General features: G+C 39.2%; 1 protein-coding gene across 4 annotated transcripts in view; it reads left to right on the forward strand.

Moving 5' to 3' along the window:
- Positions 1-278: 278 nt before the first annotated feature.
- kcnq5b (potassium voltage-gated channel, KQT-like subfamily, member 5b) overlaps positions 279-24077 on the forward strand; it is a 101094-nt gene continuing 77295 nt past the window's right edge. The window contains exon 1 of one of the 4 annotated variants that reach the window (XM_008406248.3): positions 279-2983. In XM_008406248.3, coding sequence (XP_008404470.1) covers positions 2601-2983 — 383 coding nt within the window. In that variant the 5' untranslated portion in view covers positions 279-2600. The remainder of the gene's footprint in view (positions 2984-24077) is intronic. The other 3 variants (XM_008406257.3, XM_008406265.3, XM_008406272.3) reach the window with 3 other exon arrangements.

Here is a 24077-nt window from a genome sequence, read left to right on the forward strand (position 1 = left end):
ATGTGTTCCTCTAATGTTGAAGGACTTTTTTTGTTACAGGTCTCTTTTATTACCCTACTTGAAGAGTCTTCTAAATCATGATGTTAAAAACGCCAACAATATGTCCTTCTTGTGACACCGACCATCTCTTTGTAAATCCAGAGCCCTCTGTGTTGGTCTTCTGACTGGGTTTACATTTTCCAGACCTATGCCATGTAATTCTTGAGTGACAAAATCTTTCACCTCACTTCTGTGCCATGCTCTGTTCCTTACATATGAGCAGTTTTTTTTCTATCATATAACCTCCATCTTGGTGCACAGTTGAGGATCCCTAACGTTCTTTTTAGTGCATTTCCTGGTGCTTCTATGGCTTTGATGAACGTTTGTGTGCCGGGATGCTGGTAATGGGTCTCCAGATGGCTTTGAAGAAGCCTCCAGCGGCGTGTCACGGCCTCAGCGACGTCAGCCTTTCCCCAGAAGCCTTTGGTCAGCTGCTCAGAATGTGCTCCAGCGTAACCGTCCCGAGAGAAATGAAGCATCCATGAGTGTCATCTACACTCCAGCTGTGCAGAGCTGAACATTGTGGAAGGGAATTTGTTGAACAGCTGGAGTAAGAACAGGAAGCCACATTGTGTCTTGGCGACAGGCACCAAAACATGTCGTTTAAGTTTACTTCTACTGCTTGAGAGATTCGTCTGTCAAAACTGGGTGTCTTAAAATAAAACTGAAAATGACACATGGACTAATCTAAGTCACTTGACAAAGAAGGAAATGTCCACAGAAAAACTCCATAGACCTTAAGAGTGAGAAGTAAGCATAAGCTATATTTGATCAGTTCCAACTTATACTGTAATTGTGACAAGCATAGTAGGTTTGGACCTGAAAAGTCAACCACAACTCAGTAAAGGTAAGCGGTCTATGATAATGTGAGAGCTGGAAAGGAATGGCTTCATGGGAATGGCTTCCGGGTCAGACTCCATAAAGGAAACAGATTGGTAAGTAACTGGCAACATGAACAGCAGGAATTAGGTAAACAAGAAGTAGCATTTTACACAGCTGAGGATGTTTCCTTGGGTTAACTCTGTGGAGACTCAAGCTTTGACTGTCAGAAAGCCATGGAGATAAAACAGTGGAGACGAGGAAAACGTCAAGTTATTGGGGATTGTTTCACCCCCCAGGACATTATGGAAGAATAACCTATGTACAGTGGGAACCATGGACGGCGAATAAATGATAGTCTGTTATCCCTAGCTCTGGGGTCGGGTAAACATTACAGGTCAGTGTTGGAAAGGGCAGAATAAATCCAAAATCTGCAACTTGATCATCAGGGTACAGGTACATGCAGCCATCTTTACGAATTTACGAAATTTAGGAATAGGTGTTGTACTAATGTCTCCCTTTTTTTTTTTTTTTAAGTTCTTGGCGTCTTGGGATTTTCTCAAACTTGAGTCAGTGGAGCCTGAACAGAAAGTCAGCCACCAGCAGATGGCGTCGTTTCGTAAGAAGACCAAATCCGCCAGGAGGAGGAAGCGTCTCTTGCACTTTCTCTGCAATAAACTCAGAACGCACCTGAGCGCCATGCAGGTTACTGCGTTTTCTTTTTGTTTTTTTTTGCGACAGGACGCTGTGCGAGATCTGCTTCTTAGAAACGCGATTATCACAAAGGTCAGGTCGATGCGGAGAAAATAGGAACCAGTCAGACACGACAAAAGCGGCGTCGACGGGTAAGGAGGAGGAAGTTCACACGCGGAGGCATAACTGACGCTAAGGTTCCCCCCGCGACGCCCCCCCTCCTTAAACTTTCACTTCAAATGAAAGAAGTGTTTTCCGTTCTTGGCAGCCTTTTCACCCACATTTTAATTGTGACTCCGCGACATAAATACATGAACCAGAAAGGGGATGACGTTCATAATCACATCCTGCAAACATGTGGCGTGGCAATAAAATATGGATAAATATAATAATAGCAATCCAGCACTTTTGTGTTGCATTGTTTAAAAGGTAAATACAGTGTATGCATCTTTGAAAAGTGTGATATTTGACATTGCATGCTGCAAATTCTGTACACCAAACATAAGCTCGAATAAAATGCATGTTAATTTACAGGCTCTAAGTTTAGTCCGGAACTTTAGTGGGAAATAAGCATAAACGCGACGGTTACTCATTTGCATCAGATCAGCCTCGGCGCGCTGCCTCCTCCTCCTCCTCCTGAGAACAAAGAAACTTGGAGTCAGGAGGCCTTTATTCCTAAATGAAAAGCAGAAACAAATGTGATGCAGAGAGAACAGAACTAATGCGCATCTGCCGCTCTCTCGCAACAGGCTGCGGAGCAGAGCGCAGTGGAACGTGAATCTCGCCTCGCTGTAGCGCGGACACCCTGCGGTCTGTCGCTACCAAGACAGGCACATGTGGGCACCTTTTAGGCGCGCCGGGTATTTGTGTACACTAGGATGTTGATGTAAGGGGGGAAGAGGGCGGTGAAAGTGTGCCGGGCCGGGCCAGTGTCGGGCGCAGCTGCTCTCGCTCTCAGCTAAGTGCCTCACACGTGCCGAGAGGACCGTAGTGCGTATCGGACACGATTGGAGACCCTCCGCGCACTTGCTGCCAGCTTTGGTGATGCCATGCCCAGGAACCACAGCGGAGACGAAGGCGGAGGCGGAGGTGGAGGCAGCGGGCTCTGGATGAGAGCATCACCCAGGCATCATAACGAGGGCTACGGCATAAAAGATGTGGAGTCCGGACGAAAGATGATGATGAACAACGCGGGAGATGGGTTGCTGTCCCCCTCTGCCACCACAGCCAGCGGCGGCACCGGCGCAGCTGGCGGTCGCGGTTCGGACAGCCTGGCAGGGAAGCAGGGAGCTCGACTCAGCCTCCTGGGAAAGCCGCTGGTGTACAGCGCCCAGAGCGGCCGGAGAAACGTGCGCTACCGGCGGCTTCAAAACTACCTATACAACGTCCTGGAGAGACCCAGAACCTGGGCGTTCATCTACCACGCTTTCGTGTAAGTTCATCTCACCGCTTCCATGCACAGACATCAGATTAGACGCGCTGAAAGTTTACACACCTGTTGATGAGCCGGGTCAGAACTGGAAAAAACGAAGGCCTCAAAGCTTACTTCAAGTTTTGTTTGGGTAGATGTTGGTGGCCCGCAGGCGAGGAAACAGGTTCATTTTAACAACGGAGTTAATTTTATAACACAAAATCCCGCAGCTTGATGTTCATCAATAGATGAGGAGAACTGACAGTTACAGCCAGACGAAGGCATAGTAGAACTAAGCAGATGTTTAGGGACCCCAGAAACCGTCAAACCACGTAAGGTTGGCAACATTTATTGTACGAGGTATACACCAGTATTCTTGTCTTAAATAATTATTAATTTGTTTCCAGATTGGCAAGGCTGAAATTACATTTGTTATGAACATGTTTAAGATTTTGATTTTAAAATATTTTGTTGCAGATACAAGACAAAAAAATACAAATAAATCAAAGATCGGATCGTGTCTGCAGCAATTAGACTTTAGTGACTCAGTATTGCATTGGTTTCTAACTACATAATTGGGAGACTTAACAACTTTATAGGTCAGCCCAAGATTGGATTATTTGTTCTACTTATTTATGTTGTAATCATAAGAAATGTCTATGTACACAATGTCATGTTACCAAATTTTTCCCAAAATTGTAAGTAAAAACAAAATTTTTTTAATGTAAAAATGATATGTTAAGCTAAGCAGAGTTGGGTCCCTGGCTTTTGGTCACATTTTTCTTCTTGCATGGCAGTAAAAAAGGTGAGTGCTGATGTAACATCTGTGTGATTTTACTGCATTATGAATGTGCTCTGCTAAAAATGATCCGACTTGCTTCTGCATTTCTGTGTAGTGATGATGTTTCAAACAGGTCTGGAGTCAGCGGACTCTGAAACATCTTTTAGCTCTGCGTATTTCTTTTTCTCCTCTGGCTTTTCCAGTCAGTGGCTGCTGTTGTTGTGGAACTGTTTCTCAGAGGAAGTAAGTTGAGACACATGTCGACTCTCGAGTACAACTTTCTTAACGTTTATGTGGTTTTACTGGTGCGTGGATCGTTTGTTCTCAAGAAGAAAACTGTTTTAATGATTCTCAAATCAACTTTTTCTGATTGTCATCAGTGGTGGTGGGTGGCACTCATGTTTTGTGCGAGCACTGGGGGCTGTTGTCCCTGGTACCAATATGTCAAATGTCCAAGAGATTTTAAATAAAGGCACAGGCATCGCAGAAGCCAGCAAACTGAAATGTCTTAAAAATGGAGCTCATAATTCAGAGGTGTCATATGAGAAAAATTATGAGTAAATAAACTTTTTTTTTTTACTTGAATTACCTGCAAGACATTTTTTTTTTCATAAAAAACTTTTCTGACAAGTCATAATGTTTTTAGCAAGAAGACGAAACAGGGATTTTTTTCAAGCTCAGACATCTTGTGTTGATACATTTAAAAAAACTATCAACTCAAAATTTGTTGAATGTGCTTGACAGAGTAAAACAAAAACATCAACAGACACTAAAGATGTCTCAAAATGAATTATTTTATGTCGCTCGTCACTCCTCACTAAAATCTGAGTAATATAAAAATTATCATTGGAGAAAAGCGTGTTGGAGCCAATTACTTCAATAGAATCAATAGAGCTGCACAAAACATTTAAAAAAGTAGATTATCTATAACAGTTATCATCATGAAAATCTAGTAACAATACTGAAATTTAGTTTTCTCCAAATTTCATGCAGTCCCAATTTAAAACATAGACGTCTTTAAGTGCAGTGAAGTACCACATTACGTTTTATCATTATAAACACTTACATGCCAGTGATGTTTTGGAAGCTGCACAATATAAGTTTCTACATGGGCAGCAATATCTTTTTGATGCTTATACAACAACAGCTTCAAACGATCAGGGAGAGGTTTGCTCGATTCTAAGCTAAATTTTGTGTGGTTTCTCTTTGTTTTGATATGACTTGTTGATCTTTCTTTTTTTGCTTGAAACATATTTCAGTGCTGCTCCAGGTAACAACTCATAGAAGAAAAACTGTTCTCCACCCGTAAAACTTAGGACTGTTTTGAAAGTCAGAAGATTTATTATTTAGTGTTTCAGCTGCTCTCCCCATTTGTACGCTCTGTGAATGCTGTGGACAGATCAGGTCAGATGCTAGGCATTGATAGTTCAGTTCATTCAGATGACACAGATAAAGATAATTTTCAATACTTTAATCAGGATTCTTGTCTTGATTAGGACATTGAAACCATTGGTGCCAAACCAATCATTATTTTCCTGCCCAACGGCACTTCGTGGTTTTCTCTAAAGTCTGACCTGCCATTTCCAATTTTGACTATTTCATTTTTTCATGTGCTTCATATTCAGTATGTATACGAATGTGCTTCAGATATATAAACAAATCTATACATCAAATGTGAATAGATAATCAACTTTAAAATAACTACAGTTAATATTTCCTAAAATGTGGTGGCTTTGTTTAAAATTAAAAACACCTACTTTCCTCTGTTGGCTATTCTATTTTATATTAAAAAAGCAGATTTTACTTCTATTTCAATTGCTGAGTAGCAATTGAAATAGAAATTGCTGCACTTTTTGAATCACTGCATGTTGCAATCCTAAGACCGTTATTGGCAAATATTTGCACAGTAAGTTAGTTTAATTGGGCTAACACTGTTCTTCATGTGGCATCTGTCTCCGTTTTCAACATCGTCCTTCCCTGGAACTTCAACCAGAACCTAAAAAACAACAACAAAACATGTTGTTCCGTTTCCTTTTTGTCCAATAAGCCGTTCCTTCAAAAAGTTGCAATAAAAATGTAAATGAGCGGATCTTATGAAAATGTTGACTCACACTCACCCACAGGGATCTTTTTCAAGCTTACAGACGTCTTTCGTGGAGAAAGACGTCTGTAAGCGTTGGGGAAGCTCGACTGGCTGGCTGTGAACTTGGTGAACGACCCTCTTTCATTCCTGTGCCCATGAGCTCAAGCTGGAGATGAAGCTGAACTCTTAACTCCCAGCCCGTCTGTTTGATTTGTCATGAGTGCAGCTACGATTGAAGATGTTCTTGAAAAGTTGGACAATTCTTGCAGTCCAGCACCTTCACTGTCAGTGGATGTAGTTATTAAAAAGGGGGTATTTGCTATTAATTTTACTGCTGTTGAAACAAAGTGTATCAAAAGACCAGTTTAATAGTGTAGCTGTAAAAAATGGTTTTGCGATTTTTCTCAACCGAAACTGAAAATAATGCATGTAGGCCATGTCTTTTGTTTAATTGGATAAAAGCGTATTTTTCTAAAGATGCACTTAAATTATTTGCAGGGTTATTTTTTTATAATAATGACCAAAGTGAACAAAGTTGATAAAATAGTCATACACTTAACTGTTGCAAAATACATGAAGACGCAATTATTTCCAAGAGGTCTGTTTGTGTTTTGGACAATGTTTTAAATAATTACTGTGTTGGCGAAGCATTTGATTAATAATGCATAATTTTGCCTGATTTGTGATTATAATACCAAAGTGTTCAGAGGCCTCATTACACCGCAGCACCTCAGGGAAGTTGCTGGGCTTGTTCCCTGGTTCTTTTAGAAAATTTTCATTAGTCAAAAAATAAATAAATAAATACAAGGTGGACTTTTGTAAAACTGAAAATATCAACTCCCTTATGACCATCCTGTCAGAGGGGATATTGCACATGTTGGTGGTTTTGCCTTTTTATCTGTTTTTCCGTAGTGAAAAAAACAGAAACAAGTTACTGATACTGAAAGTTATATTGGAAAAAGCAACAGGAGCACTTACTCATTGCACACTTTTTAAAAGTTTGCAACCATAAAATCAATGCAGGCGGGCTTTATGGAACTCTGGTCGCTAAAGGGTTCATTTGTTTGGTTGAGGATAACTGTAGAAATAAAATAATTGATGCCATCTTTATATAGTGTCTTACATTAGAAATGATCATTAAAACCATCTGTCTGGTCGTTAAATTGTAAATAAACACAATGAAATACCAGCAGAAGCAGCTATGCATTTAAAAAATATAAATTTTAAAACGTTATACATCGGAAAGGCTTTCACAAAGAATCTAAGTGTCCGGACAGCTAATTTTTAAAATAATTTTTAGCAGTTAAAAGGCGTGACACCTGTGATGCTTTTAACGCCAGGATCATAGAGAGTGATAACCGACATTAAAACCTCCTTTAGGTTCCCTTCACTCAGTAACACATTCAGAAAGGAAGGTTGTTGCTACATAGCTGACTGAGGCATTGTGCCTTGCCTGATTGGAAAAAGGCAGATTTGAAAGTTTGAAGTTTTTGACCTGCTCTTCTATGGTGAAGTTTGCTTAGACTGAAAATAACTCGATCCAGGTTGCTTCACGCCAGCTGATTGCTTTGTCCACTTCTAGATTTTTTTTTTTTTTGTTCAAAGGCACAGGTGAAATAAAAACAGAAAGCATTCATTTGCCAGGGTGATAATGGAGGAAGCTTTCAGTTTGTTGTTCAGCTAAAGGAAACTAGAAAACCATTTCTCGCATACAGGTACTGCAGTACTTTCTTTTAAGAATAAATTACTCTGAAACATGTACATCTTAGAGTCAAACCAAACAGTGATTAGTCTTTACTCTTAAGCTATTTTCTTTGCATCATATTTTGACTGGTGGAAATCAACACACATTATAGGATGGTTTCTTATCTTTCTACGTTTGAAGAGTAGCTAATAATAATGGGCCTCTTCGTCATATTGTACATATACTTTAGGGAAACAGAAGGTCATGGATTACACATTGAAAGTTCCTGACTCCTTCCTCCATGCCCAAAAGTGTTAGAGCATCTTTTAAAAGCAAAGTGCTTTCACATCCACATTTCACAATAATAAAAATGTAATCTTGGTATGATGCATTTCAACTACTTATTTATTTCACTTATGTACAGAAGCATATGCATGTTTAGTTGATTTTTATGTGGAAAAAAAATAAGATACTGCTTTACGAACAGTTCATATAAATTTAACTATGAATGTGTCAGATTTTAATTGGCTACTCCGTCATGATTCAAACAATATGGTAGCTTGTATAAACTGTTTAACAGCTCTGAAAGTGTTTTACTGAATGGAAAATGGCTTTAACAGGGTGTCTGATCATGCTTTCTGGCTCCACTGTGGCTTTTTTTTTGTCTCTACTCTCCTCTCTGTCTGTTCTCATCCACTTTTAGCCGAGGTCTCAAAAAGCTTTGCGGGCTGGTATCCATCAAAGTAACATGCATGTGATTTCCTGCAAATTTTCAGAAGATCATTGCCTTGTGACAAGATAATAACCTCATTTCACCTGTCAAGTGTTTTTTTTTTACTGTGTGTGTTTGGGACATGAATTTAATTATTTGGTTCAGAGAAGCAAGATATTTTTATTTTTTATTTTTTTGTGAATGGTATAAATACATGTTTTTTCCAGTTCATAAAGGGGTAGATTTAAAAATGATATTATACAACCCAATACAATCAGCTGGAAAAATATCAGCTCTAAACATTTAGCAGCAGGTCAGGAACTGAAGAATCTTTTTCTTTTCTGTTCAATAAATGCATTAAGATGGAGAACCTCAATAATTTGTGGTCTATTAACGGATCAACCCAGGGCATTTTCCTTTAGGCTCCTTCTTGAATTTTATTAAAATCAGGTAAAGGTTAGAATTTCCCCTGCCAGTTCTGATTTTTCAATTTACGGCATGTAATTCAAAGGCGAAACAAAAAAAACTTCAGCAGGCTCTTTGATGGAATTAGTAGTTTCGAATCCAATGGAAAACGAAGCAATTATCCACATTTCTTAGAGATTTACTGATCGATCATCTGGAGATCATAACCAGTTTTCACCAGTTAGCTGCGACTCTTAGTAGGGAGGTTAAATTATAAATGGCTTGTACTTTGATCCACTTTTTTTTATCTTACTGAAAGTGAGAAAAAATTTGTGTGAATATATTTTTGATGCATAAACTGGATTTGTTGAATTTCCCTATCTGATTTTTCTATCTCTGCCAGTGAGTGTGCAACAATTTCATTTTTATTTTTAAGTTTTACTGTCTTAAAAAAAAGAATCTATCAAAATTATAATCTGCATAATTAAATGTCAAAGACAACTGAAAATCAGTATTGGCCTGGAAAAGCTGTCTGATGAATGGGAAATGTTTTGATATTCCCTCATTTTCTGTTTGGGTTTTAAACTACTTAATTTTTCAAATAGGCTGCAGCACAGTTTTGCTTTTATGCTTTACACTGCTTTGAAAGAAGGCATCCGACTTGGCAAGTCAGATGCTTAAGGAAAAGTGGAAAGTTTGGTATCTGTAGTGATTGGTGCATCTCTACTGTAAAGTAATTTTTTTGTCTTTAAGCTGGGCTCCGCAAAAGCATATTTGTTTTAAAGATTTGGTCGTAAAAATACCGGACCTCATGCAACAAAAACATTTCAGTTTCCTTTTTTTTTGTTGAAAATGCTCCTTCAAAAAGTCATACGAGCCTCACATCTCTGTTTTTTTGTCTTTATCTCTGCCGTCTGATCTATCCTGTCAGGAACAGGTAAAGGAAGTAAAGAGGCTCACGGGTTTCTCTCGCTGTGCCCAAGTTGTCCTATTATCTCGCGTTTGACATGCCGACACAGTGCATTCTCATTAGTTCTGATGCCTGAAACGATATCGTACCCTCAACACTGTATGTCTTGAGATTTGTGGCTTTGGAAAAATACAATCACACACAAGCTGTGTGTGTTAGCTGTGTAATCAGAGATGGATCTGCTTCACAGATACCACCAGGGATGCTTTTGTACCCACCTGACTGACGGGAGATACTGTGCTCGTACTTTGTTCACATGGATCCCACGGTTGCTCAGACCCTGTGAGACTCCTGCAAACTGCTCATTTTTTAGCGTTTCCCTTTCGTGTGACAGCAACAGCACTGAGCCGATCTTTGTGCTGCGCTGAGTTGTGCCTGGGGTCCCAGGCTGCCCTCCTTCCTGCTCGAGCACACACATACACAGTGCTGCCATTCAGCCCACCTCAGAATTAACAAGCTCTTATCCTTGCAAATGTGTCCACACAGGCAGGAAAAGTTTGGGGGTAGAGGTTGGAGGGGGTGCTGGGGAGGGGGGTAAAGTTTTCCTACACCTCAGGTTTCTGGAGTGGGAGTGGGGTTCACAGAGCTGTGACATGAACTCGCTGCTCTGACTTGTTAAACGTTGGCTGTTTGTTGGAAATATGTGGATTTACAGACTGCAGTAATGGATCCTGGCTCATCCAGAAAGCTCCATTTGATGGCTGCTGTTGGCCATGTGGAGCAAACAGACATAATAAAATGTTTTGCAGACATCTGAATGACTAATCACAGGCTGCTATCAATCCTGCTGCTGTTATTTATTACATTTTCGCTTTTGTCACATCCCAGCTATTGTAAATCCATATCTGTTTTCCATGAAGGCTTTTGCAGATTTTTCTGCTGTTTGCCAAGAGATAATAAGTCTTTCTATTTGGCCAGATATTTTCATTTCCAAGGTTTTACTCATAAGGACATATTAAAAAATATATGCTCAGTGAAAATTAAACAATGTATAAAGTCATAAATCATATTTTAAACACAGATTGAAGTCTATTCTCTCATGGATGGATGGATGGATGGATCTAAGCTCCTCTAAGTCTAGGAGGATGTAAAAAAAGTAACCTATAGTTTCCTTGTTCATTGGGATCATTATCATGTTGCGATGATCTCAAATTGGGCTTAGAATCACATTTGATTTGAGAAAACTTTGATGAAAATAGTCTAACACCTACTCCGTAATGGACAGCATCCAATCACCAGCCCTTCACTGCCATGTTTGATAGAATTAGATGTTTTTGCAGATGTATTCATCTCGCTGTTCTTTATAGTCAAGCATTTTGTCTCACCATCCCCAAAATGATGCATGGTGGTGGGAGCATTACGCTGTGGTAGTTTTCCCTCACCAGGGAGATCAGAGTTCCATGCTTTTCTGACTTGCATTTGTAAGAAAAATTGAAAACCTTGTAAGTTTGTGTTCGCTTTGCAATTACGAGGAGCTGCTTTATGTTGGTCTGTCACCCCAAATCCCAATGCAACACATCGAAATACGGCGTTGTAAACTGACAAAAGTTGTGAAAGGTTTACGAGTACTTTCATAAGGCACTGCAAATCCAAGATCAGTGGGAACAAGATCTTTAATTAATTATATGTTGACAAATAAAAGTTCAATCAAATGTTTGACAACTTTTTTTGTTTTTTTACAATCACTATGTCTGTCTGTAAAAAAAACAACAAAGAAACCAAACAGATTTTACATATTTAGATCGTGTGTGTGTCAATCTTTTAAAGCTTTCCACAGCCTGTTTGCATCCTGTCTGCTTTCAGCCTTTCGACATATAACTGATTGGAAAGAAGCTTCACATAAATGCAAGCCAGTGTTGAACAAGCGTCTAGTTTGAGCAGAAGAGTGTTGAAATGCATTGTCTTTAAGCACATGGTTATCGCTAAATGTTGAGTCAATGCAAAAGTGATGAGCAGAGCATCACAGAGTATATTAGCTTCTGACAAGACATCTGATTCATTTGTGAAGCACTGCAGAGCTTCTTCTCAGCCTGGTCGTGTACTCATTTCATTTCATATCTGTGCCCAGTGTAGTGTTTTTAACAACTGTCTCTGAAACCTATTTAAAACCTCCTGGATTCTTTCAGTCATGCCGAATGCCAGCTCATCTTGGGCACAGACAGTTGCTCAAGTGGTGTTCTTCAGACGCTCAGAGATAAAGATCAACCACGGCTTGTGCTCCTGTTCTCGTCTCCGTGTTCAGTTTTGAACTGTAAAAAAAAGCTCTACCTTTATGTTAGAAAATGGCTCATTGACACTTCGATGTCTGGAAATAATGCGTTCACAAACCTTACTCTATCAAAAACATCTACAAAAGCAGAACTTTTGCTTTTCAGGAGGAAGGTTCTGGGTTTGAATCCCAGGCTTGGATCTTTCTGCACAGAGTTTTTATGTGGTCCCCATGCATATTGTGGGTAGTCCGGCTTCTTTCCACAGCCAAAAAAAAAACAACAAAAAACAAACAAAAAAAAAAAACATGGCTGTTAGGTTGAGTAGTTTCTCCAAATTGCCCATAGGTTTGAGTTTGTCCATGCATGGTTGTTTGTCCTGTGTGTCTCTGAGTTGATACGGCCTGGACTGGCAACTTGTCCAGCTCTCGCTCAATGACCGCTGTAGATAAGCTACAGGCTGCCTGTGATCCTGCATGGACAAGTGGATGTAGGTAATGGATGGACGGATAATTATAGATCAATTTAAGGCAGCTAGGATTAAACCACCTGGCCAAATATACTGCTGGTATCCAAATTGTAAATGGATGACAAAATGAAACACAGTGTCCTATCAACGATTGCGTCCAAGCAGTCTTTTGGAATTGCAGGATAACACACACTGATGTTGTGCTAATGATTGTGATTCAACACAGTATCCAGCACTAGTTCTCACAGCTGCAATTATGAAGGGAAGCGTTCTTGTCCTTAACCGTTCTCAGTGCAGTTGGAGCTTGAGCTGCATTTTGAGTAGAGTTTGAGTTGGGAAATAGTCTTAGCAGCACATTTTGAAATACAGCCTTGCTGTTCTTTCTTTTGAGGAAGTATTTTGAAATGGATGAAGGAAACATATATATACACACGTTTGAGGAATTTATGGAGTGAAAACTGCATTTGTACAGGTACAAACCCATCTTAAACTAAAACTTGACATTGTTATTCAATATATTTAAAATCAAATAGTTAAGTGTTGAAAAAAACAATGCAAAGCAAAAAGAAAGCAGTAAAATATTAAATTAGACAAAAAATATTAATTACTTGTGATCTTAAATAATCTTTTGTTTGCCTGAGCACATTTTGCAGCTTCTGTTGTGTAACATTAGTGTATTAATGCTCTTCATTTGGGCTTTTTCCAGTTTCTGTCTCTTATATTTTAATAAACAATACAGTCAAATAAGAACACTCATTTATTTTTACACAAAAATTATTTTTTCATATTATGGCCATGCGATTTATTTTTACATTTTTACTCAGAGTCAAAATGAATCACCTGTGGAAGTTGTGCTGATGCATATGTAAATTACTGTGGCTGTCTGAGAAGCAGTCATAGCTGATGGGGGCGACCGGCTGTAGGTTTCGTGTTTCAGACATGAGTTTGTTTTGGGGGAGTTTCCCTTTGCTGTGTTGTCAGAGATGGCTCGTCTGCAAACACAAGGCCAACGCCGTTGGTGCAGCACACGCCTGTACACATGAATTGTGGGTATTGTGCTTCAGCCTGCACCTGTTTGCTCCTTCTGAAAGTCTGAGTTTGCTCCGTCGCCTCCTGCAATTTGCAGTTGTGGAAGTGTTGGAAGATTTGGAGATAAGAAAGCAATAACTATGCAATACCCGAAACGATGTATGATATTCTAAAAGAGGGGAAAATGGACAGAAAAAGAAAGTCTGTCTACTGGAATCAGCCTTTACCTTTACAGCATTGCTCTGTAATACCTTTCACATTTGGAAGCAGTGAGAAGGGATAACTTTAAAGTTTGCTTTTTCATTATATGTTGGATCTTTAAAAATGAAGTCAGAGGAAGCACAGAAGCATGACAAAATATTTAAAAGATGCATGCATCCATAGAATAGACCTGATCTATGGATGCATGGCAGTTGTTCATGTATTAGCAGTGCTTTGAAAATATTTGGGCCAAGGTAAGGGTCTAAGTTGTCAATGTATGTTTCAGCTCATCAAACACATTCTATTTTCAAAAGCAATTAATGGATTAGTACAAATTATCCACACTTGCTTTTAACCTAACTCAGTTCCACAGGCTCATTTCCTGCCAGAGGTGCAGAATAAAAAAGTGATCTGAGTAGATCTGACAACATGAAACAAGTTAAAAGATTCCAAAAGGCACCACATCATATCCTGCTCTAAAGGCATTAAAAAACCCACGAGAAACAAAGTCATTGACATCTACCAGCCTGGAAAGCATTTCTGAGGCTCTGGGATGCCAGTGGACCACTAAACACAAATGGAGAAAACACAAATCACTAGAGAACATTGCTAAAGCAACTGTCCTACCAAAATTGCTCCAAGAGGGCTTTGACAATTCATAACAAGCATCAATGCACTGACCCATGTCTGACCTCATGAATGAACGTTTAGATTTCCACCAGTTCTCTCCGTGCTTATTGCCCCTTGTGTCACTTTCTGGTCTCTGTGTTTTCATCACAGGTTGCCTCAGCCACTCATTGCACAAGTGTGACACGGTTACGGAATGAGTCACCTTTATAGTCAATTGCCCACCTCTTCTTTTTCATCTCCTCAGACCTCTAACCTTTCTTGCTTCCCCTGTGGCTCACCTCTTGTCCTTGTATTTACTTCAAAACCACAAGTGAATTAATTTTATTTTCCTTTCCAGGGAAAATTTCATGCTGCAGCCTTGCAAAGGCTTCACATCAGAATGATTGTCTGGGTGTTAAACCAAGATCTCCTTGGAGCATTCATCGCCCCTCACCTCTTTACCTCGATTTCTCTTGTCTCTCCTGAGAGTGCTGTTTGTATCTCTGTCATCACTCTGCGCGGCTGCTCTGCAGTGCAAATAAAGAGTTTGAGCACAGCACTGTCCTCTCTATTAGCTCATTTCTTTGGCAGTGTTAGTCGGTCCTGGTCTGAGTGTTAATCACAAGTGCGCTGACAGATGCTTGGTGCTGGGAGGGTGTAGGGGGGGAGTTTGATAAAGAGGATGAGGTGTTGACTAATTTTATGCTCAGAGTTTAGTGGTTTGTCAGAAGTTGAGTGCAATGTCGGCAGATTGTGCTTTGAAGACGATTGCTCACCTGCTGCGGAGCTTCGTGCAGAGAAAGACATTTTTTTTAATGTTATTTATGTAAACAACACAAACAACCTCTTAGTGTGTCCCAAAATGAAGGGGCAATTTTTGTGTTTCCATAGAAACAAGATGTTGCCTTCTGGTGCTTAAGCTGCTTTTTATTTTTTCCTGTTTTCTTTTATTTGGGGGAGGGGGGGGATATAATTCAGAATGAAGGTGGATTCCAGCTGAGTTCTTCCAAATGCTGACACTGGTCTTTGTTTGACTCAGATCAGAATGGACCAGAAATATTAAATGTGCAACAGTTCCTACAAATCATCACCTTGTTTTTGTGAAGCCTCAACACACATGCTTATCTGACATCAGCGCTGACGTCAAAATGACCCAAAAAAATCTGAGTTGCCTCTGGAAAAGCACACGGTTAAATATAGCGACTACATGTGCTGTTGTAATGTGATGTGGGAAAGGATTCAGGACTGCAGCAGTCACAACGTATGTGTAGGATGGTGGTGGTGGTGGGGGTTGGGGAGGTGGCCCAGTGCAAGGACAGTGGAGTTACTTCCACCTACCGTGCTAGCCAACCAGGCAGAGAGATCATGCATGCTGAAAACTGGTCCTGTAGTCGGGGGGCGAACAGCAGCAACATCAGGCTGTGCTGCCGGCTCCGACTTTGGCATGAGTCTGGTGTTACGGCATCACATTGGGTGACAGGCCAGAGGTCCTCTGACCTTCCTGTCTTACCCGCAAGGCGAAGCATAACAGCTGGGTAGCCTTGCTGTGCATTACCTCCCCCAGCAGATAGCATAGTCTGTTGGAAGAGCTGAAAGAGCAAACAGCAGACAGAGATGACTGCGTGAGTAAGGACAGACGAACAGGAAGCAGATGGGCTTTTTTTGTTCTTCCTGTCTTGCCTTGCTTTCATTACTTCCTTATTGCTCCTGCTCAACTGTAGTTTGCTGAAGAATCTTTAACTTCAGCGATGTTTACATCACATGTCTGAATACTCCGGTTGTTATGGCTTGACTCCTCCCATTAGTTCCCCCTTTCACACTATGCACGAGTAAAGCACTCCAAGACCATATTGACTGCAGATGAATTATTCATACTGTCACTGCTGAAATTATGTTATAGGGTAACTTAATTTTTTTTTTCAGAGGTAAATACAAGGTTAACCTGCGTACACAGAGCTCTCTACATTTTTTGCAGCCCCTGGTAAGAATTTGTTAAAAATCTTAAAAATAAATTAATCTTTTGTTGCATAATCTCACACATAAAAGAAGAAAAAATACCATGTTATGTAATAATTGTCATTAGCAATTTTATAGGGGAATTATTAACAATTTCTGTAACATAGATGTAAATGTTCTCAGTTGTATTTTCAGTTAGTCTAAGTGTCTAGGAACTCTTAATTTGTAATTAACAACTTCCTGTTTAAACATGATGTGACGCAGAGGGCTATTTCTTTCAACCTATGTTCAATATTGGAATTACAAGAGAACATGCATTTTAAGTCAGACAGACAGGTTTTGGTCTTCTTTAGTCTTTAGTCCTATGTCAGTACATTTACTGTCTGCTCTGACAGTAAATACATTTTGCCATCTGTACCCGTCCACCAGGGGATTCCTGGACCCTCTATAGATATCATCGTGCTGCCCAGATTTTTGTGACCTTGGTTGCTATGCGGCGGCATCAACATGGATGCTCCCACTTAACTTGTGGTGACATACATAAAAAAACAATGTACACATGTCTTTAGCAGAAGAAAAAAAATACCCAAACTTTTCTTTAAAAAACAAAAATAGGGAGATTCTGCCATTTTTTTCCCCAGTTTGCTTAATTTGTCTCCTAGGAACCAAAGGTTATAAAAACATATCAACACAAATAATTCACCAGACACAAAGCTAATCTTTGTCCTTGTCCACCTCAAGTTCTAGGCGTAAACTCGTCATTTTATCTGTCGAGTGAACTATAGAGAAAACTCAGGACACTGTAGAGACATTCTGCAAGGAGGGATGCTTAGACATCGGCCCCCTTTGTTGGCAAAAGATTATTTTGCCAACAGGACGGCATTATTCTTTTGTAGATTAAAATAATTTCTAAGGTTTTCTTGTCAGATCACATACCTCAAGCATTGGTGTAGGTCTCTGTGAGCATCACTCATCTCAACTGAGACGCGGTGCATAATGAAGTCTGTTTTTATCATCACCAGGTATTGCTCATACACCCAGCTATCATCTCATGAACACCACCTAAAACAATTTAGGAGTGTTAGGATACAGCCACATCACAAAACTCATGAGTTTCTTAAGATCATGTCGGGACATTAGTCCTTTAATGTCTGGGAATGTTCTTCAGGTGATATAGAAAGGTGACAATTTGCAACAATTTGCAACTATCTTTGTGTCTCTGGAAGTTCAAGGACAACTCCGGACATTGTAGAGACATTGAGCAATCCATCACTAGATAAATATATATATATATAAATAAAAGACTCTGAAGGACCGATACTAATTTAAAACATTAAACATAACTTAAAACATTACCTAAATTACAGAGTCTGTAAATATTTTAGACTTTTTTAGTTCTAAATTTGAAAAGGACACATTTAAGAGTTTTAATGGCTTTTGTGTTCTGGCAAAGACGTCTTTCCTAGCAAACATTTAAAAACTGGTGGTAACTTTGTGTTTATCTAAGTTAGTATTATTATTAGTTGCCTGGCAGGAAGACATTATTTGTTGATTCTGTCAGCAGAGCAGGGTAACTAGAAGCTACTTCCTCCATCAAAATAAGAGTCTCCAACGTTTACACCAGGTGTCACACCTAAAGCGTTCAACTTCAAAGTAACAGCGTTAACGTATTTCTCCAGAAGAAGCTGCGTGCTGACAGGCTTCGCTTAGACAAGAAATAATGTGGCGTTTTAATATCGTGAGATCTCGTTACATCCCTCGTAGACACAAGAGCCCGAGGAGGCAAAATGGCAGAAGAAGTTAAATTTTCTGGTCAGCCTGCATTATTTGCAGAGTTATGACCCTGTCCTTTAGTGTTTTGAGTCCTCTTGATATCTGACGACTTCTTTTTTTTTTTTCACACAGCCACAACCCAAACAATGTCTTCCCTCATTTGTCTTCAGAAATTTGGGACTTGGGCTAAGGTGAAAGTGCTGAGGTATGAATGAGGGCAAGGGTGCTTTTACCCATTTACTGCTCTGTTAGCACTTTCTTGTAGCGGACTTGTCAGATCACATTAGTGGCAAGTTTGCTTCCGAGGTCACCCCAGGCAGAGTCCAGTGTCATCTAGATAGAGTGCTATATGATTGTGTGTGTGTGTGAAATGGAAGTTGGTTGGCTGAAGGAGGAGGAAATTACACACATGCAGCTGACATGAAGAGGTCTTTTTGTGCCTCTCATTTTGACTTTTTCAAGACTTCTGGCAGTGTGTGTGTGCAGCACTTATTCCTGCAGGATTGTTATGTCAGCTTTTCATAATGTAGCTGCACCGACCGGCAGACAGCAATGCCTTTTCGAAATGTAATTAGCAAAGAGTAGGCATATCAACATCGTATAGAGGCTTAACATCAGGCGTATTGACACACATTACAGTGGATTCTACTCTGAAGAGATATATTAGATACTGTGGATGAAGCTGCATAAGCTCTGACATGTTTGATGCGGTAGTTTATTACAACATGGCAAGGATAAAGACCTGCAAAGTAGCCAAATTCATCACGGGAGCATCAGAAAAACCAAAACATGTCACCGAGGACGTTGTTGGCAAGATAATGAGGCTTATTATCCCACACACAGGCAAACTTCAATGAAATACAAGGGACTTAATGTTAAGGGACAGTAATGGATTTGAAAATGGTTCTTTTCAAATAGGCAAGAAAGAAAATAAGCAGATTTTGTGGCCCAGGGCCAAAAATAAAACTAGAACCATCAGGCAGTGCGTTGCCTGCCAGGCCTATAGGTTATTTCATGTGTTCTTGGCTTTTCTGTTGTAAAATGGGAAAAATACTTTACCCTGGTATTTCTTAAAACAGGTGTGTAGGAGAAGGACAAGACGGTCTCGCCAAAGAAAACAGAAAAAAATAACTCCTGCACAATGTTGCATTAAAAATGTATCAAAAGTAAAACTTTTGGTAAGTGAACGGTTACCCGAGGAAATTTCATTATTTTAATTATTTGGAGTATAAATATGGAGTATGTTGAAGCAATAAAGATTCGAATTTGGTTCAACTTTCACCATGTTTCATAAATGTGAGATTAGTTGTTTTTGATTTGCTAACTTTGATTTCTCTTACATGTATTTCTGCAACGGCCAGATAGAATCATATTTTGTCACTTTTTCATTCAACGAGTTAAGGAATAAGCGAGTAAAATTGTTTATTCATTCCTTTATGCTGAAACTGTTATCGCTCTGTCCTGTGCCATAAGAAGGTGTCTGTCTCAGAAGTAGCACTGACCAAATACACTCATGCTGAACCAAAGCCCGATGAAGAATTGCCTGTGTTGAGTGTTTTTACACAGAGCAGAAAACTGAATTACCCAGAAATTTTTTTTGCCCAAGCAAATTCCAGCTCTGAATAGAAAGGAAACCTTATTTTTGGCCTGACTGAACTCATTAAACTGATTTTAAGGTTTTTGTGAATGAAATGCACTTTCATGTTTATCTACCAGACGAATAAAGTGAAGCTCTTTAAGTTATTCTCATCTCTCTATGGATGCCGTTCCAGTTCTATTATGCGTTTGCTTTTGCACAGATCGGCCCAACAGAAGCTGTAAATGAGGAGATGTGATTATTTCAAGTGGCTAAAACAAGTTTCCATTTCCCTGCCAATATTAGGGCATATTTAAAAGGTAGGAATTGAATGACTCCAAGTGAAAAATGTGGGAACAAACGTAATCTCACGTAACCTCATGAATTGTGGTTTTCTGACATGGCTGCTGTTTCAGTTTTCAATCCAGGTCTTAAAATGATGACTGGTGTGTGAGTCCTGCAAGTGTTCGCCATTGTAGCGTAATGTTTAAACAGGACATAGTTTACTCAAAGGCAATGTTAAGTCATGTCAGCTTTGAATCATCCAGTTGTCTCAGTAGCAAAGCATGCGTGAGATACTTTGTATCCAAAGTCTGAAACAAATGTCACTTACGATCTCAATATAAGCCTGTCAAATTGTCTCTGAGCTGTTGCCTATCGCTTTTGGTTGCCAAGTCACGTCTGGCTGTAGATTCAAAAAGCAGGAAACTTTGAGTGTTTGTTTAAAAAAAAAAAAAAAAAAAACTTCATCCGGAGTCTGCTGAACGGTCAGCTAATGCTCACGGTGGAGGCCGGGTTTTTGGGAACCAAGCTGAGGAGAAACACTCAACAGCTGCTTGTTGGAATAACAGGAGTGACTCAAGTGACTGCATCCCGGCGTTCATGTTACCCAGACTGGCTTTTAATAGCCGAGGTTGACTGCAGAGAAAAGATTAGAATGAGGTACAGTAGCCCGATCACATGTCAGAGATGAAAGCGATGTGAAAGGTCTGTTGACGGAAGACTTGTGACTTTCTGTTTTGCAGCAATCTGAGAGGCTTTTGCTGAAGCTCTTTCCCCTTTACATCCTTCTAAAAATGCATTTCATAAAAGCTGTTCCTTTTGCGTTAATAGCTCCCTAATGAAGCACTTTATCTCCGTGTTTGAATGACCGTCATGATGGCTCGTCGCAGCAATTAAGTCACGCTCCTGCACTGCCAGAGCTCGAATCTAGGCGCAGCGGCTGGTTTTTGGAAAAAAAATATTTGTCAAAGTAATTTATATTTGAGTCTGGCTGCGGTGCTGGGGATTGTGAAGTAGAATTATTGCTCTTGGCAGTTTGTGAGGACATGGAAAACCAACCGTCGTTTTTGGTTTTATAGGAGGATTAAATACATTTTAATGAGAGATTTTATTCATAACTTATATTTAGATCTACTTCTCAAACTATGTGAGCTGCAAAGTTATTCACTGCAGCTTCTATGTGCTGCTTGCAGGAAATTGAACTTAAGTATGAAAGCAACTGTTGAGCACATGAGACTGACTAAGTTTCTCGTTGTATATATAGAGTAATGCATTTTGTAAAATGACCTAAACCACCATCATAACTATAATTTAAGAAAAACTCTTCCTTTTAACTAAACTTTGTTATTATTGATGTATTTTCATCCGGCAACATTGACACAAATTATCTTTACAGCTGAAACCAGAAGTTTACATACGCTGTATAAAAAGGCATATTAATTTTTTTCAAATTGTCTGCTGTGAGATCAGAATAACTAAGTAAATCAGTATTGCAAAAATGTTTTTTTCTGTTTGCTCAATGTAACTTGATGACAGTGAAAGAAGCTCTGTTGTCCGGTTAGATGTCACAAAAAGAAAAAAATAGCAAAGAACAAGAATAGATTGTTTTCTTTTTTGATGATACTCATTCAGCCTGATAAACCCTCAGCACAGAGAAACATATAGAGACATTTTTTGATATGAATATCTTAAATTGTCCCACTTCTTTTCTGGAAACTAAATTTTCCTTTTATGTCCATTTAAGTTTTAGGTCTGTGGGTTGATACAGAGGAAAATTTCTTTCTGGAAAAAAAAAATTCAGCCAAACTGAACATTTCTCTAGAAACACTCCAGAAAAAGGTTTTGTTTCTTTGTAAGCATTGCATATCATGCATCCTCACTGCTACGGGATTTGGAGTAATCAGGGTTTTCTTCGTAATTTCAATGAAATTTTAACTCATCTCTGATCAAATAACCTGAAGTCAAACTAGTTTTTATATGTTTATTCTAAAGATGTGAATGGTTCATATCGTCAGGCCTGTCATAATAACAAATTTTGCTGGACGATAACTTGTCCCAGAAATGATTAACGAAATAATAATATTGTTGTTTTGAGACCATTTTCCAGCAATGTATTGATAAGGGCATAAGGATGCAAGTTCACCTTCTCAAAGACCAGTAAACTTTCAATTTGTAAAGAACACTTGGCACTAGACCTGGAAAATATTTTAAATATTCAAAATAAAAGAAGACAACCAAAAGTAATAAATAAAACTGAAATAAAAACCACTTAAAACCAAAACCAATGGATTATAAAGTCTTGGTAAACACAATTTCTCTTAAAAATATACAAATCGAGCTCATTTTAATTTGATCATGCAATTAATTATTTACACGATCAATTAATAGCATGATTGATGATCCGCCATAAATAAGCCTATGGTGACAGTCGTATTTATCGTCCTACTGTCTAACAGCATTTTACTTGAGGAGATAAATGCTTGATATTACTTAATACAAGCTTGAAAAAACTGGTTTTTAATATCAATCTGCTAATGGTATTACTCTATAACTGCTAAAATGATGGATTAAATATCTTCTCAGAAGGATAATAGTTTTAGTTAACATAGAATGACAATTCTAGATTAGCTATAACATAATTTTAAAAATACCTTTAGACATCTTTACAGTTATTCATAAAAAGTGATGTGATTATTGAGGTTAAAAAAGCAAATAGTTGCTTACTTGCTTCTTACACAGTAAATAAAGCTGTCCAGTTTTTATTTTATTGTGTATTCAGACTCCTGCTCCTGCAAAATAATTTTTAACCACCGAAGCCACTTCTTATGCATATGAGTTTGAGCAGCATAGGAAATAAATGAACACACCTCCTCTCTTTCTATGCACCTGGTTAAATGGTAATGCATGCCAAGCAGCTTTTGTCATCAACCATCTGCTGCTTCGTCCCAAAAGCCACTTGATCCTTGATCGCCTGCCATGACTGCTTTAACCACCAAATTGTGCAACTTCCTTCTTGGACTTCCCGCAAGTGACCTTTTCTTTAAGACCTAACATGAACATGCATGGGAAACTGAGTGCAAAGGTCAGCCTGTCTGCTGTTATATGAGGAAGAGGTGCAGAAATCCGATCAATACATAGTTAAACAAGTGGACACCTGGTCTCCAAAAAAGCTGCCAGGGAATTAAAAGGATTTTACTGGCTCTCCCAAGAGAAAAGACAAAGGGGACGCTTTCATTTCAGCAACATAACAGTTAAGGAAATAGAATATGAGTCTATTTCTACCAGTCAAGCAGAAGAAGAGGACAGTGGTTGATTTTTAGACCTTTGCTGAGGTAAACTTCACATTTAAGTATCGATTGAGCACAGATCTCCCAGAAACTAAGAAACTCGCTGCTGAAAATCTTCTGGCCGATAAATCGGTGCATCCCTTATTTTGTTTACTTCTGATCAGTGCAGCCAGAGCATCGATGTGAATGCATCCTTGTGTTTAGTATGATAGTGAAGTAGTACAATCTCATACCTGAGGAAAAAACAAAAGTTGCTAGTACAAGGCAAAATTTTAATATTCTAATCTCAAATTAACAATCCATTTCCAGAATGGTTTAACTGAATGGGCATTTTAGCATGTGTTTAAACTTTAAAAGGACGTCCAGCTCGAGAGTTTTTGGGTATGTGTGTGCTTTCCCTTTATAAAAGAGGCATCTGACTGAGAACATATTAACTAATTACTGAAACTAACATATATATATGCACCATATCACGCTCCCGCCTTTGTAACTATATGATGTCTCAGCTTCATCTCAGTGAAACCCCTTGATATGGGACCTCCTGCTGCTGTTATTGGGACTAAAACCTAAAGACACTATTGAGGTTGAAAGTAGAAAAGAGTCAAGCTGTGAGACCACAGGTTAAACTGATAAAGTCAGCTAATTTGGTGCAACAAAATTTTATACTCCTATGCTCCCTCCTTTCAAGAGCCAGAGGTTCGCGTTAAACTGGAGCAGACATGTTAGCAGGAGTCATTACATCTGCACCAATCAGCAACAGAGAGAAAACTTTTAGAGTCTTGTAAACACAGTGTGAAGTTGCGTGCACATTGCCTTCTCTCTAATTAACCAAGGAGACAGTGGTCTAGTTAAAAACAACTGCAGGGTTGTCATATAGCCTGTGTTCCTCTTTCAACAGCCGTACTGCTCGTCTCATTGCATTTCTCTCTGTGACTCAGATTCTACGCAGAAGCGATCAAGTCCGTACGGATGAATTAAACAGGAAGCTGACTAGTAATCAGACGTGCCGTTTGAAGGTGTTGGCGCTGAACTAATCTGTACTGCTTTTGTTATTTCTTTGGTTATCTAAATAGTATAAAACGTCTCTAAAT

The sequence above is a fragment of the Poecilia reticulata genome, chromosome 1 (genome assembly GCF_904066995.2).
Source record: "Poecilia reticulata chromosome 1, P_reticulata-male-v2, whole genome shotgun sequence".
NCBI classification, from domain to species: Eukaryota; Metazoa; Chordata; class Actinopteri; order Cyprinodontiformes; family Poeciliidae; genus Poecilia; species Poecilia reticulata.